Here is a 15,191-nt window from a genome sequence, read left to right as displayed (position 1 = left end):
TGCTGCATGATGAGAAGCCACCTGCTTGCCGATTGCTTGTAGGAAGCATAAAATAACTCGGTGCTGTCCATCAGGTTTGTGCATGGACGTTAACTGTGAGGATTAATGAGGGCTGAGCAATCACGCTGCTGTTGCCACAGGTGGCTGGTAGCATAGTTCACAGCACTGCAGCAAGACAGGGATGGCTCTTCTGAAATCCTGCTGGATTTCTAAGGAAAGTTCATACTGCCTCCCAGGGGTGCCTCAGCTCTCTGTGCTGAGCCCCAGGGCTCTTGGATCACACCAACAGCCAGAGCTGGGTCCTGAAAAATGTGTTTTTAAGATAGGACCCAGTGCTCAGCAGTGACAGCTGAGGAACTTGTTCTTTGTGTCGGAGGGGAAGGAGGAGCCTGGGTTCAGCCCATGCCTGGGCTGCCAGCTCCTGGGTGGAAATGGGAGAGACTCAAGTGAGGCTGGGTCCTGCATAAACTGATTTGCTAACACCAGGCTCTAAGTTTTGCTCTTTCCCCCTTCATTTCCAAATGAACAAATGTGAGAGGACACTGTTTTTTCCTGCCCCTCAGCGGCCAGGCTGCCTGTGCCCATCGCTCTCACCCTTCCCATCCAGGGAGTCCAGAAGTGAATTAGGAAAATTAAGTTTTTATAAGAAGAAATAGTTTTATTTTACAGAGGATGGTCATGCCCTGGATGCCGGGGTGGTGGAAGCACAGCAGGAACACCACCGGCATGACCCTCCTGCTCAGGTGGGACCAACCACAGGGTCCAGTTCTGGACCCCCCTGTCTGAGGGGGGCAGATTGCTGCTGGAGAGGGGCCAGCGGGGGCTGCGGAGGTGATGGGGTCCCGGAGCATCTCCCCTGTGAGGGGAGGCTGAGAGAGCTGGGCCTGTTCAGCCCGGAGCAGGGAAGGCTGAGGGGAGCTTCTCAAGGTCTACAAACACCTTAAGGGCAGGTGCCAGGAGGACGGGGCCGGGCTCTTTGCGGTGGTGCCCAGCAGCAGGACAAGGGGCAACGGGCACAAGGTGCGGCACTGGAAGCTCCACCTGAACACGAGGCAGAACTCCTTTCCCTGGAGGGTGCCGGAGCACGGGCACAGGCTGCCCGCAGAGGCTGCGCTGTCTCCTCCTCTGGAGACGTTCAGAACCCGCCTGGATGTGGCTCTGTGTGACCTGCCCCAGGCGGCCCCGCTGTGGCGGGGGCTGGGCTGGATGATCCCCAGAGGTCCCTCCCAACCCCGAGCACCCTCTGTCTCTGCGGTTCTGTGACCCCGCCGGCCCCGGCCCGACCCAACATGGCGGCCGGCGGCGCCGTCTCCATGGTGACCCGCACGGGCGGCCGAGGCCTGCGGCAGTGACGTCACAGGGGCAGCGCCCCGTTGCGCGGCCGAGGCGACGCCCCGCCCCCGAGCACCGTCCCGCCGGCACGAGGCGCCCGGTTGGCACAGCAGTGCCGGAGCCGCTTCCGTGGCGGCGTGGCCCCGCCCCTCGGCGCGGCGGCGGCTGTCACGTGCCCCGCTCGATGCGCTCGGCGCTCGGCGCGGCCTCCCGGCGTGCGGCTCCCCCCGGCGGCGCGGGAGGCGGTGCGGCCCGGCCCGGGCCCTGCGGCGGCGCCATGTCCACCGCCATGAACTTCAGCACCAAGAGTTTCAAGGCGCGACCGCCGGACAAGGGCGCGTTCCCGCTGGATCACTTCGGTGCGGTGCCGTCGGCCTGGCCTCCCCGCGGCCTAGCGCCGGGCCTCCCCCTTCCCCTCGGCCCTCCGCCGGCCCGGGGCCGCCGTCGAGCCCGGCCCTCGCTGTCTCTTGCAGGGGAGTGCAGCACCTTCAAGGAGCGGTTCATGGAGTGTCTCCGCGACAGCGGCTACGAGAGCGGTGCCTGCCGGCAGCGCGCCATGGCCTACCTGCAGTGCCGCATGGACAGGCAGGTGGTGCTGGGGGCGGCCGGGGGGGCCCGGGGCCTTTTGCGGGGAGCGGGGGGACCCGCAGTGCCCCTGCCTGAGCCTGTGGCCTCGGACGGAACGGGTGTCCGCTGTGGCTTCAGCGGTTCACCTGGCTGTTTTTGGTGTGGTGTGGATACCCAGCCCCGAGGCCTGGCCAGCTGCCACTGGGCGCAGCCACTCTCTCAGTATGAAGCCCTATTTTTTTTTCTTTTTTATACCTATGGTTGCGAGTTGGAAGTTTAACTCGTTTCTCAGATCAAGGGAAAGAAGTGGCGGTGGTTGCTTTCCTCGGGATGTTTCCATTCTTGTTTTCCTTTGCAATGCTTGCTGGCCCGTGGTGGCGCAGGGCCCAGAAGGGCCTTACCAAGTGCGCTTCAGTACGAGGATGCCATAGACTGCTGGTGCTGAGGGAGGCTGCAGATCGAAAACCATTTGAAAATCACTACGGCAAAGTGTTCTAAACCACATTCACGAAAAATCTGATCAATGGTACAGGTATAATTTTAGGAAGCTCTTACGCAGTCTGTTGATTAAAGATAACCAAGCCTTAGGTCAATTTGAGGAAACTTAACTCAATGTCTAATATCAGGAAATAACACATTTAATTGGAAGACTGCTGTTAAGAAAAATAAAGTATTCCTGAACGCCACTTTCCCAAAACTAAGCTTTTGGAGGCTTTGCCAAGCGTCAGTACTCTGTATGGACATGTTGGATTTCTTTAGAGTGAATAATACTAAGTGAAATAGAAAATGATACTATTTTCTTGGTTATAGGCAGTGTTCTGCAAAATATTTTTGTGTTTTCTTGTTTTTAACCTAGGCAGCTTATGGCTAATGAACCACTGGAAAAATTGGGATTTAAAGACATGATGGATGAGAAATCAGAAGCAAAACCTGAAAACTTGTAATGAAGACAGACAACTTTACTCCTCATGTATGGGAAAACATAACTTTTAATGTAGTACATATTGTACATTCTGTTCATATTGCAATAAGAACTGTTTCCTGAAGGAACCTTTTTTCAAAGTTTAATCTTCCTAAAGTAAGCTTATTTTTTTTAATGAGCAAAAGTATTGCCTTTGTCTACTTTACTCAAGTATTTCTTAATTTCTTTCTTTTAATTTCTCTAGCCTATTTTTACAGATCCGTAAGAAGCTGGAGGAAACAACTACTGCCTGAAGTGTAAGAACAGTGAAGTCTTTTTTTAAAATAAGAGCAAAAAAACCCCTTATTGTGTAGGTCTTGGAACTACAGATTAATCTTATGTGGCCATTACTAATATGCTTACAGCAGTTACTTGTCAGGTGGAAATAAAGCTGTTGTGGTATCCGCAAATTGCTTTTTATTAATTACTGGTATTAATGCCCATCTTTGGGGTGATCTCCTCTTCACCCTGCTACAGAAAACAGTTGGGTACTGGGGTAGGGTTTTTTTTCATTCTTTTAACCTTCATTGTTGGGGGATTATTCCTAGTTTCAGACATCAGTCAGGTAGTGATTCTGCTTTTATTTATCGTGCCAAAAGTGTTCACCTAACTTCGTTTCATCATTTAACCAGGAATCTTTCATTATGAATGTATTCAGTTCTCCAAATAAACCTTTCATATGGTATTCTTAATATCCAGTTTCACCATGAAATGTGGAGACAGGAATGGTATTTGTTTGTGTTCTAAGGTAACTGAAATATATATATATATATAAAAATGTGATGGGGCAATTTTATTCTTTACAAACAAATGTTTTAACTTAAAACCAGGGTAGATCAAGAGTCTAAGAAATACACGATTTCTTTCCAAAACCTGTAGTTGCAGCCCATACATCGAGAAGATGATGGAAGAGGTCATACAGTAGATGAGACATCAGGTCTGTGTATGCCTTTAAGATCCCTGACAGGTGTTTGTATAACCGAACCATGAATTATCAAAGCCAGTGGTATTTCTCTTCCATACACTAATGCAAATGAGGCTTTCTTAATACTGAGTTCAAGCTAAAATAATTGCGCCCCCTCAAAATATGTTTCAAGCAGACAATAAATTTGTAAATTTTCTGGATGTAATTTGCACTGTATTTGCTGCCCTGTCCCACCTGCTTCCCCGGGCCCCCCCCCCCCTTTTTTTAACCCACCAAATAATTTCTCTGTGTATCTGGTGCTCAAACTGCAAGCTTTAGGGTCAGGGTCTGCAGATGGTGATACACAGTTTGCCAAGGCAGTTCTCCCGTACTGTCTCCTTTGTGTCCTCTGATATATCTCACCTTTCCTATTATCTGCTATTATTTCTTTTGCTTCTGCTTCTCTTGGCTGTGCATCTGTGCACACAGAGATCCGGGAGAGGGTAAAAGAATGTTTTCTGCTCTCAATGCTGGTGGTTGTTGCTGGGATTTATATTGTTGCTTATGTCTAATCTGATTGAACAGACTGCACATAGTTCAGAGCGGGTTCCTGTTTGAAAAGAATGTTCACTTGCTGCTGCATATTTTTATTCTACTTCATTCTACTGTTTAAATTATATTCCTTGGTGAGATTAGTACATTTATAGAAAAAAAAGCAGAGATTTTATTGCTGAAACAGATATTAAAAGACTATATTAAACCACTGAACAAGAGCATTCTTTCAGCGATACCAAGTAAGAATTAAAATAATCTTTAGCATCTTCAGAAGAAAGAAATCAAATTTCATGCTCCCGTGCTCCCTGAATATTATAAGGTGAAGTGAATCCCTGGTAGGTATGAAAAAACCCACCAGTGGTGGTGGAGTAATCGGGGCTGTTATCAGTGGTAGTTTCATCTTTCTGGTGTTACTCCGTGCTGTTGTTTGGCCAGACAATTACTTCATGGGTTAGATGCATGTTTTTTCCTGAGACAGTTGATATCAACTCTGTCCTCCAGGTTATTATAGAGTAAAAGGGGTGAAGTTTTTGAAGTCTTGAGTGAGTGAGTTTTGACTTGAGCTGGAGCAATAGTTGCCATTTAAATGAAATGTCTCAAATCACACACTGAAGGAGGGACCACTGAAGACTGTTTATAGTGACCAAGGCCCAAATTTTGGATGCAGAAGGGATGGCGGAGGGAAAAAAGCAGTTTCAAAAACCTTTATGGCAAGCTGAGGAAAACAGTGCTCTGTGCTACTTGCAGGCCAGGAATCCTCCTGTAGCGTTACGGTGATGTAGCCAGCAGGACCCAGTGTACCACAGACTGACTGTGCTGCTGGGCTACCAAAACGACCAGAGCACGCTTCATCCTTCACAAAGTAACTACAGAAATAGTCATTGCCACCCTAGTAGGGAGTGCTGGAGTGAGAAGTTTTGCACCTTTCACCAACCCAAAGGTAATGTCCTCATCCTGACCAGATCCATGGGCATGTTTCATCATGCCTCCCAGCCAGCACGGTGAGTCAGCTTCACAGCCTGTCCCCTTCATGCCAGGTCAAGAACGGGGCTGTGAGTGGGGAGCTGAAAACTCAGGGAATTGGCAGGGGCACGTATTTCCTGGCCGTAAGGTGTTGGCTGGAGAAGAGAATATGTTCAGTGGAGCTGTAAGGGTCAGAGCTGGTGAGGGCCATCAGCTGTTCTTGATTGAGATCTGATGCAACTGAGGAGTTGTGGAAAAACAAGTCATTAGTCAATGCCAAGCCTGGGGTCAAAAAGTTTTCCCAGTTTGCTCTATGGGACAAGTCCCTCCAACACTAGAGTTATCTGGGAGAAGTCCCAGAATGCTCTTCAGTTTATTCCTGCAAACATACAGATGTTAATTAAAGCCTTTCCATTTAAAACCTCTATATATATTAGCTTTGCTTGTGGTACCCAGGTTTGTGCTCTTGTAAAATGACAGTGGTGTGTAAGCCGAAGGGAATCTGTTAAGTTTGAAGCTACTTTTCCAGATCCCCTACCCAGAAGGAAGCTCTCCAGAAGCCTGCCACCAAGTTGGGAGAATCTGTATTCTGGAAACGCTGAGCTGAGGTGTGTGTGCTGGTGGGGGAGGCAGTTTGTCAGATTTCTTTATGAAGCTGTTTGGAGTTGATGAGCTACTCTGCTGTGTGGCACTGAGCGCAAGGTAAGTCCCACACAAGTTCATTAATCATGTGAGCAGCCTGAGTGCGCACTGCCTGCTCCGGCGCTGCTGTGACACCCCACCTGCTGCCTGAGCCTGGGAGCTGGAGAAATGCACCCGGTTGTGCAGCGAGGTTCGGCTGGGAGTGATGTACGAACTGCCAGCCTGGATGTGATCGTACAGGTGTGGAAGGGATAGCCCAGAGTGGGAGGAAGTGCTGACTGTTGAAGATCTGTGTAAGCTCTTCACACAGTAATAGAAATCGATAAGCGAGGGGGTTGTAATTGTCTTTCCTGTCATTTTTCCTCAGCCAAGCCTCCTTCACGCCGTAACTCTAGGCACCCTGCTGCTTGGGAACCCGCCCCAGGGAATCCCCGGAGGGCTCCAGGTCAGTTTTGCACGTTGGCACTTAGAGCCTTGCCCACACATTCCCCCTTTCTCTGGTCAGATTAGAATCCATTCAACCACAAAGATCTTAACGTTGATCATGGCAGTTATTTACAGAGAGAACATTGCTGCAAGCCAACTGTCGTTATGTTTCCCTGGGAGACCTTGAGCTCTAGGTGTATCTCTCCAAACAACTGCAGTGACCTGCAGAACAAGGAAGAAAGGGTTTATTAAACTTTTCCCGAGCTCTGGGTGTTCTTTCACAGAAAAGCCTATACAAAGAGAGCCTCTTGAGCTGGAAGTGGGCCATGGTCCAAAGTCCTTCATAGGAGCACAATGAACCTGCACTTCCATGCTAAGGAAAGATTGTTGCTGCAGCTGCCACCTGGAAGCGGGATACCTGGTGTAGCAGAAGGCTTGTGGCTGTTGGCACCTGTAAAGTGACTGGCTGGGGGTTGGGCATAGTTGCAGGCAGGCAACGGACATAGCCAGCTGACCTTCACGGTTGGTCCTCCTCCAAAGCCTCCCCAGCTTGTCCTGCCTGCTTCAAGGCCGCAGAGTCCTTGCGGCTGGGCATGACACTTGCAGTGAATAGTCACCCACTTGCTTACCTTTGGAAACCACGGAGCTGCTGGCCTTCGGTGACTGATTGCCCTTTGTGGCAGCCATCAAAATAGCTTTCGCTTAGTGCCGCTTTTGCAGGTTGGGCTTAACCAGTGCTAACGGTGGGAGGGAGCTGGGTCGGTGAGAGCGTCTCTTGAATTTCACCCCGTTGCTGTCTGGCTCCAGGCAGCCCTGGAGAGCACTGGGGGCAATGCCGTTTCCACTAACCTGCTGCAACTAACCCTGGCGTGTATGAGGCTGTGGGAGAAGGAGCAGCCTGTTCCCCACGCAAAAAGCATCTGCAGCATCACTTGCTGCTCCAGGCTCTGGGAAGTGCCTGGGGTGTTCTGGTTCCACTGGAGAGCAGTATGTTTCTGTATTTCTCATCCATGATTCCTGGGAAGGGAATGAAGCTTCTGGTAGTATGCAAGAGTGCGGTCATTTCTGGTAGCATAGCCTGTGACCCCAGAGGACTCTAGGTACTTTTCTGCCTGGAGAAGATCCGTTCTGGAAGAGATCCTTCTGCTAAATGGAGAATGTTGCGTATTGTATCAGATTTTTTACAAAAACCAAAGCTCTGACTGGGATTAATTATAAAAAGACTGTTTGGAAGGGCACATACAAAGGTCCATTTCCCCTTCCAGGCTATTTCAATGGAAATTGGATATCTGATTAATCTTATCCTGGTTCTCTTTTTTTTTTTTTTTTTTCTTTTTTTGTCTCTTGATTCTGCTTCTGTGAATAGTTGGCAATGTTGCATTTCTGTCAGGATGCAGCAGATTTTCTAGCTTGCAGATTTCAAGACAAAATGCCTTCCTTCTGGAATGAAGGTGCCATATGGCTTGAAATGCATAATTGATCACTGCTCAAAATAGGAGCTTCATAGAAAGTCACCTAGAGGTCCAATGGGTGTGTGCAGAGGACTTGGTAGTCCTTGATGCATTTTTTTTTGTTCCCTGACACTGGTGGTGATACAGGGACAGGTTTTTATGGCTCTGCCTAGAGGTTCTGAAGAATGTGCTCTCTCTCTAGCACTGCACAGACTCTGTCACCCCTTGATTGTTCATTCCCATTATTCCAGGAGATCTTGAGACTTGCATTAGCAGGCGCACCACTCATGCTTGCAGATTTCTGCTGGGCTTGGCTGGTTGAAAAACACCTCAGACAAGCCTGGCATTCACCATATAGCCCAACAAAGACCACAGTTATCTCCATGAGCGTAAAACAGTTCAGGTGCGTCAAATCTGGTGGGCTGAATCCAGCCCTTGCTGTCCCATGCTTCCCTGCCTCTGGTGGGATGTGTAGCTGTCTGCACAAACAGTCTTTCCCAGCTCCCATGCGGAGCCAGGTGGGTTCCCACCGATGTGGGAGGGATGTTGTGGTCCATCTGGCTGTGTGTCCTGCTGCCTGGTAATGAGCAATACCTTAAGCCACGCAGTATTGTAGATGCTTTTCTGTTCAGGTCCTTATGAATTATGGCAGGGTCTGACAGAAGCAGTGGTGGAAAGGAGCCTTGCAAAAAGAGAGCAGGGGGGTGAAGAAACCAAGATTACCAAGAATGACCCAGGCTTTTACTTTCACCTTGATAGTTTTGAAAAGCAGGCAGTGGGAGCTGCTTCTGCAGCCCCTTTGGGCAACTGAGTCCTTTGACTATTTTAGTATCCTTCTAGGAGTTGACAGCTCTGATTTCTGGAGGATTTCTAGTTTCCTCACTGCGAGCATCTTGCTTGCAAAGCTGCTAATCAAGGGTAGCACGTGGGAAGGCAGTCACATGGGAGGAGGTGCTCTGCAAGGGAGTCAGGCCCAGTTTTGTTTGCTCAAATTTACATTTCTCTGTTATCAAACCCTGTTCTTGGTTTCAGCAGGGTTTGGAAGCACTGAATTTCTCCTTGGTGGGTGGGCAGGAGGACAATAGCACTACAGAATCTGGGACACCAGGACCGTCCTGAGGATTTGATGTGATGCCGTGTGCTGCAGCCTGCTTAGAGGAGCAATCTGCTGCCAAGGCACCAAGAGCTTTTCCCTCTGGGTTGCTCTGACAGCCCCATGGTAGCATGGCTTGCTGGATGGTCAAAAGGATTTCACCACACCAAGGAAGCCAGTTTTGGGGCAGGCAGACCCAAATGGGAAAAAAATTGCTGCTGCCACTCAGGCATTGCACAGAAGCAGCCGTGCTGAGAAAATTGCTGGTAACTCAGGGTGCTGAACCAAGCAGGAGCAAAACCCCCCACTGATAAATGAGCCTTTGCATCCCTGTGAGCAAGCCCCAAATAGGAAATCCCAGGGGTGTAACGAGGCTAGTTGCTTTCATCGCCAGGGTTGCCTCCCTCGGCTTTTGCTTTTTAGTGTGGACGTGGGAGTTGTGCTGTGCTGCCTTCAACCCATGGATTTAGCAGGCTCTCTTTAACCCCTTGTCCTCACCACCCATCACTGTGACCACACGCTCCAGGGTGTGCCTGCTGTTTGGCACATCTCCAGTGTGCATGCTCACAGCATTTGCTACGGCAGCATGTCTATCCCCCTCCCGCTATGCGTTCAAATTTCTGTCTGATCTAGAGGTATATGTGTACTGGGTCCATGCAGCGCAATCCCAGACTGGTACATGTATGGAGAGCACTGGTGATGCCCACGGAGCAGGTGTTAAACAGTCTGTGTGCACAGACATTGGTGTGAATGGTACTGGTGAGCAGAGTGTGGGTTTCGGTTTAGTTCCCCCCTCCTCAAACTGTGCTGCAGATGCCAGTGGGAAAGAGTGCCTGTCCGGTGGGAAAGAGTGCCTGGCATCAGGGAGGGGACATCTCTGGCAGGAGATGCATCCTGGCCTCCTCGTGTGGGGAGATGCTCCGCATGTGCACGTGCAGCGCAGAGAGGTAGCAGGAACCAGGTCGCTGCAGGGCTTTGGCAATAGATGTGCAAGTGCTGGTCAAAGGGACAGAAATGCCGAGTTTGCTGGCTGCTGAAAAACCACCAGGTGGGTGAAAAATGAGAGCATGTCTGGAACATCTACCTCCATCCTTTCAGCGTGCACAGTGGGAGACTTGCAGGTGTGGTGGTGCCGGCTAGAAGGACTCATTTGAGCAGATGGATGTCTGAATTAATGGCTTTATTTCAGCTTATTTTAGCAAGTAATATTCGGGGGGGGGTGGGGTGTCTGGTGTTTATTGTTGAAACTGGAGCTGGCTAGTACTTTAGATCACAGCTCTAATCGGTTGGACTGACTTAGACAGTAAATCACTTTAGCAGCGCTAATAACACCAAGTGACAGGTATAGTAAACCCTCTATTGCAGAAATAACCTGGTCCTGCTGCTTCTTTGACTGGGGTTGGTGCTTCTGCTCTGGTTTGTTTATTAAAGCTCCTTCACCAAAAGTCGCCTGGGTGGCTGCTCCGACTCAGCCATTGAAATGGCTGTTCTGCCATTCCCAGCCTGGCTTGGGCTCTTTTTATAGCCTGCTATAAAATTGTTTATTTTTGCACCTGTTTACGAAGGCTTTTCGGCCACAGGGGTCTCATGATGTTGTTTTCATGGCTTCTGGAGCAGGGCCGCTCTGTTGTTGCTAGAAATAATTGCTGTTAATTAATTCTTTGCTGGTTTTTCTCTGGCAAAGCGTATGGAAATAAGCAAGTGAGCAGTATGCTCTGTATCTTGATGTTGTGGGAGCTTTTAGGAGGCATGCAGTGACATCCAAACAATCCCACCAGCAGCTAGAAGAAGGGTAGGACGTGGTCCTCAACTTTCTGTGGACAACATTGATTGGGGGGAGGCTCAATTACTATCTCCAGTTGTTCAGCATCTTCCCTCAGGCCATTCTCTTTCTAGAGAGAAACCACAACTTTGTTTCCACCGAACGCTTTATTCAAATTGCAGCTGAGCAATGTTACAGAAAGCGATTTGGTCTCAGCCGTCTGAGCCGGACCGACAGCTGAAAGCAGCAGTCCGTGATACAAGACTGCCTGCTGGGACCTACAATTGCACTATTTTTTGCTTTTCCTCTGTGCCCTTTTAAAAGGGTTTGTCTTCTTTCTGAGGGACTTGGGCTGTGCTGCAGAGACTTCCAGACCAGAAGTGTTGTGCTGGGCTCCAGCCCCGCTGTCCTGTGGTCCTGCCTACAGTGTCTCTGCCATCCTCTTTGCACTGGGTCCCTGGCAGGAGCAGCCAGCAGTTCCCAGGACCCCAAAGCAGGCAGCAGTTGGCTGGGCTGCTTCCTTCTCCACCCTGCAACAGGACATCATGCCATCCAGACTCCTGCTTGAATGTCTCCAAGCTGTTCCTGGAAGGATGAGCCATTTGAGCCAGGAAAAGATTAAATTATTGGAATTGAGCAAAAGCAATTTCCGTGATAAGTGTTTGCCCTGTGGTTTGCACATCGAACCTGTCCTGCTGCTGTCTGTGACTCAGGCTGAATTGATGATGGCCCTCTCTGAATAATCACTGTGACTTTTCTTGGAGGAGTTGATAGCCCAACATATGAATATCTTCACACATATGTTGGCTTTCTCCATACAGAACTTCCCCAGGCCTAAGTCTTTTAATTAGTATAAATCAGGAATAATCCTAAAAGCAGTGGTCTCCCACTGGTGTAGGTGAATTATTGACTCCATTGGTCTGATTTCATCTTCTGTGAGAGCTGAAGAGAGCCTGCCATTAGGCTGTAGAAATCAGCATAGCTCCAGTTGGGTGCCTGGTGACTGCCATGGAGCCAATTGCCCCAGCTGCCCCCTCCGCGTCGTATTTTACACTGTATGAAATGGGTTTGGTACAACAGCAACGGGACTGTAGCAGTGAGGGTTTTTTCTTGCATTGAGGTTTCCCCCTGTGCTGTGGAGTAGACGTACAAATATCCAACATCCTCAAGCTATCAATTACCCCCTCACTCCCTGGGATGTCTCTTGGCTCCCAGCCACCCTGCTAGAGTGACTAAGCAGCCCCTGCGGCCATGTACCGATTTCCAAACCAGTCCATTGCTGTGGTGAGCCTGGCCAGAGCGCAGGCAGAAGAGAAACTGAAAGGATGTCCTGAGGACATGACAGGCTGCCACAGAAAAGTGGTTGGAGCTACTTTCCATTTTATTGTGGCACGGCTGTGAGAGAGCAGTTCTCAGCTCTAGGGTGTTGCAGAAGCCTAAAAAAATGGTGTGTAGGTCAATCAGCAGAGAGATTTTGCTCTGCATCCCCCTTCTTGTCGTCATTCTCCCCATTTCTTCTGCCTCACCGAGGATCTCTGTGGCCTGGTGTGCATGATATTACCTGCCCAGCTATTGCATCATGGGAGTGAAAGACTCCCCCTTTTTCACAGTGGTAACACTGAGCTTTGCAACAAAGTTAACAAATATGCAAATGTAAGGAAACCCTGATCTGCAAATTACTTGGCAGTGAGGCACTTTTAGAGTTGCATGATGCCTTTCCTTCTTTGAGGGCCAGTGCAGGTGCAGAGCAGCTCTGCAGACATAGGATTTCACGTCTGTTATTTCTGTACCCTTGCATCATTTTCTCTTGCATCATCATCCTCTTCAAGTTGACCAACACATCCTAACCACACAGATGCAGTGCGTGTGCTTTTCCCTCTTCTACAGGAGAAAAATCTCACACGGTTCATAAAGCAATTTGATCAAAATCAGAGAAAGTTGGCATCAGTATCAGGTTTTCAGTTCAAGAGTTTTTAATTGCCCTGGTCTGAGCTTGCTGCTCTGTGGCATTCCTCCCTTCCAGCTGTAGCCGCTCTCGCTTTAACTGGATAACCCAGAAAATTAGATACACATTTTTCTTAAAGGAAAAATCTCTAGGATTTTGGATTCTTTCTTTTTTTTTTTTTCTTCTTTTGAACAGGAAACCATACTGCAACGGAAACGAGCTGCTTTAGCATGGGTGCGGGTGGCCAGTGCTATGGCTTGTTCACATAAACCTCCAGCTGCAAGAGCTGCCTCCCCTGCGGTGCTGAGGAAGCCTAAGGGATCCAGCCTGGTGTGTCTATTACTCTAGAGAGTTTTGCTTGAATGCAGTTGCAGTAGCATGAATTATTGATATTTCTGTTAAGGTTTGCTGTTCACACAGGAATTTGTAACACTTCCCCCCGTTATGCTGTGAATGCACTCCTGGGTCACATAAAGGGTTGAGTTTAACACCATTTTACTTGCATGGTTGTGACATTGATTTAGCCATTTCAGGGCTGGGGCTGCAAAATTAACTAAAAAACAATGTAAGCAGCTCTTTCCTGCTGCAGTCTCAGGGTGAAAGAAGCTAATATGGAAGGGCAAGTAGAAGGTATAGTTATGTCTGTGCATTTTCGGAGCATCACCACAAAGCTGAGGAAAGGTTCCCAGGAATTTCTGAGCATCCTTTGCCCTGACCTCAGAGTCCAGCGTTTCCAGAGGCTGCCCTTGCTGCCACTGTGCTTAGCACCTTAGGAGATCACATTAATAATGTCCGTTTCTAAGGCAACAACCTTGTGATTCAGAAAAGACAGAGTTAACAGCGTGTGTGTTTACAAACACATTATACACATAAATATGTATTTCTATACATATGTATAGAAATTTATATCAGACTTAACAGGTCACTTAGCAGTAGAGAGACAGAAAGCATCTGAATGAGGGTGATGTATTGACAGCGATAACTGGTCTCCAGTTTGGCCAGAGAATTTGTGAGAGGTAAGAGCAAATTCACGAAGCATCCTCTTGGCAGGTCATACCCCCAGGCAAAATGTGGGGACAAGCTCAGACAAGGTGTCCACTTCTGTGGGCATGGGCAGGAGGGGACAGTCCGACATGGACAAGCCTGAGCAGCAGTGCCCGTCAGCCTCCCGGGAGCCCAGCCAGCCTTGCTGGGGCAGCCTTCGCCCTTTACCCTGTGTGGGATGGTAGACTCTGACCCTGTCCCTGCTCAGCACCAGGAATCACAATCTTTAGAAGCCAATGTCCACCAGGAGAGCCTCACTGCCTGCCCTGGATCAGCACTGTGCTGACTGACACTGGAGCAACACCCAGCCTCTTAACCTTGGATAAACCAGCAGTAAATCCACAGACATACGCGTATATAGGTGAGATGGAATCAAGCCTTTGATTTTCCACTGAACAAAAGTTTATCTTCAATTCTGGCTCATTTAGTTCCAACTTTTCTCTTTCTTCTTCCATGTCCCCTCCACCCACATGGGCTGTTTGTTTCCTGATGTGAAGTCTGGAGTAATTGTGATGGGACTTAAATGCTGAGTACCGCTATTGATCGACCCTCGCTGGCCCTGTTCTCCTGCTCCGCCCGTCCTTTATGAAATGCTCCCCTCTCATCATTGACAACAAGCTCTGTTATATTTGATTTTATTACAAGATATAAATTTCTGTCTGCAGCCCTGGTTTCCAGCACGCGGAGGAGAGAGAGAGGGATTGCCTAGCAACCAGGAGAACAAAAAATTAAGAGAATCAATAAGTCTTACTGGAAAGCTAAACAGACTTTAAAACCAACCCCCCTCCCTCCTCCCAGCCCCTGCCCTCGGTAAATTCATGATGATGTGCAGCATCCCGGCTATTGCATGAAGAATTCAGCAAGTGCATATTTTGGAAAAGCCGGTGTGCAAATGAAAACCCAGCCTAACCTGGCCTCAGGCAAAGCTCTGGTCCGGTGGGCGTTTACACCGACAAGCTTGAGTACAGCTCAGGTGTGGAGGATTGGGGATAAGATACTGTCTGGAGCTGGTTTTACTGGGGGGATGTCAGATGTCGGTGCTCTGCTCCAGGTTAGTGTTAGTGACCCAGAAGCTGGGGAAGGTGAGTGTCTGGATGCAGCAGCTCAGCTTCTCCACAAAAGGCCCCTGTGGGGGATTATGCCTTTGGTGAGCGTGGGAGTGGGTTTCCAGACATCACCAGCCTCCACTTGTAAAACCAGCAAACCCCAGCACGATGCGTAACGCTGCAGTCAGCAAGGAACAGTCCAACATCAGTTTAAAACAGTCAAAAAATCAACTTGGTTACAGGTGCTTGTCTGAGAGCACATACGCAAAGGTCATTTAGGAAAATATATTCCGGGCAAGGGGAGCATTGTAAACGTACGCGGCCATGATTCTGCCCATTTTTAAGGGTGTATGCTGTTTTCTCCCACAAAGTGTTGCTTGGAACCTGCTCACATCGTGTACATTTGCAGGACCAAGATGGTGATTTGGTTGTGGAAGTTGTCCAGGAGCTACTGGGACCTTCCTGCTGCAGACACTCCTGCATGCCCTGGACCTCATGGG

At 49.1% G+C, this 15,191-nt stretch overlaps 1 protein-coding gene and 1 long non-coding RNA gene across 4 annotated transcripts; both read left to right on the top strand.

The window, feature by feature from the left end:
- Positions 1-1,412: 1,412 nt before the first annotated feature.
- Positions 1,413-3,985, top strand: LOC106112179 (cytochrome c oxidase assembly protein COX19). Of its 3 annotated transcripts, XM_055806304.1 has the most exons (4): positions 1,421-1,691; positions 1,806-1,921; positions 2,760-2,869; positions 3,066-3,985. In XM_055806304.1, the coding sequence occupies exons 1-3, from the start codon at positions 1,517-1,519 to the stop codon at positions 2,841-2,843; spliced, it is 375 nt and encodes a 124-aa protein (XP_055662279.1). In that variant the 5' UTR covers positions 1,421-1,516; the 3' UTR covers positions 2,844-2,869; positions 3,066-3,985. The 3 variants fall into 3 exon arrangements, with proteins under 3 accessions (XP_055662280.1, XP_055662279.1, XP_055662278.1); XM_055806305.1 differs by having other exon boundaries at positions 1,413-1,691; positions 2,756-3,985; XM_055806303.1 differs by having other exon boundaries at positions 2,760-3,985.
- Positions 3,986-10,142: 6,157 nt separating this feature from the next.
- Positions 10,143-14,301, top strand: LOC129784646 (uncharacterized). Its single transcript, XR_008747647.1, has 2 exons — positions 10,143-14,006; positions 14,143-14,301. It is a non-coding gene; the product is annotated as an uncharacterized LOC129784646 (long non-coding RNA).
- The last annotated feature ends 890 nt before the right edge of the window (positions 14,302-15,191 follow it).

Source organism: Falco peregrinus, chromosome 5 (assembly GCF_023634155.1).
Source record: "Falco peregrinus isolate bFalPer1 chromosome 5, bFalPer1.pri, whole genome shotgun sequence".
Classification (NCBI taxonomy): domain Eukaryota; kingdom Metazoa; phylum Chordata; class Aves; order Falconiformes; family Falconidae; genus Falco; species Falco peregrinus.
This window is presented reverse-complemented; position numbering and strand designations above follow the sequence as displayed.

Coding starts and splice junctions, on each gene's coding strand:
- LOC106112179 (XM_055806304.1), top strand. CDS start 1,517: ATGCGCTCGGCGCTCGGCGCGGCCTCCCGGCGTGCGGCTCCCCCCGGC. Junction 1,692..1,805: donor GTTCCCGCTGGATCACTTCG/GTGCGGTGCCGT, acceptor TGTCTCTTGCAG/GGGAGTGCAGCACCTTCAAG. Junction 1,922..2,759: donor AGTGCCGCATGGACAGGCAG/GTGGTGCTGGGG, acceptor TAACCTAGGCAG/CTTATGGCTAATGAACCACT.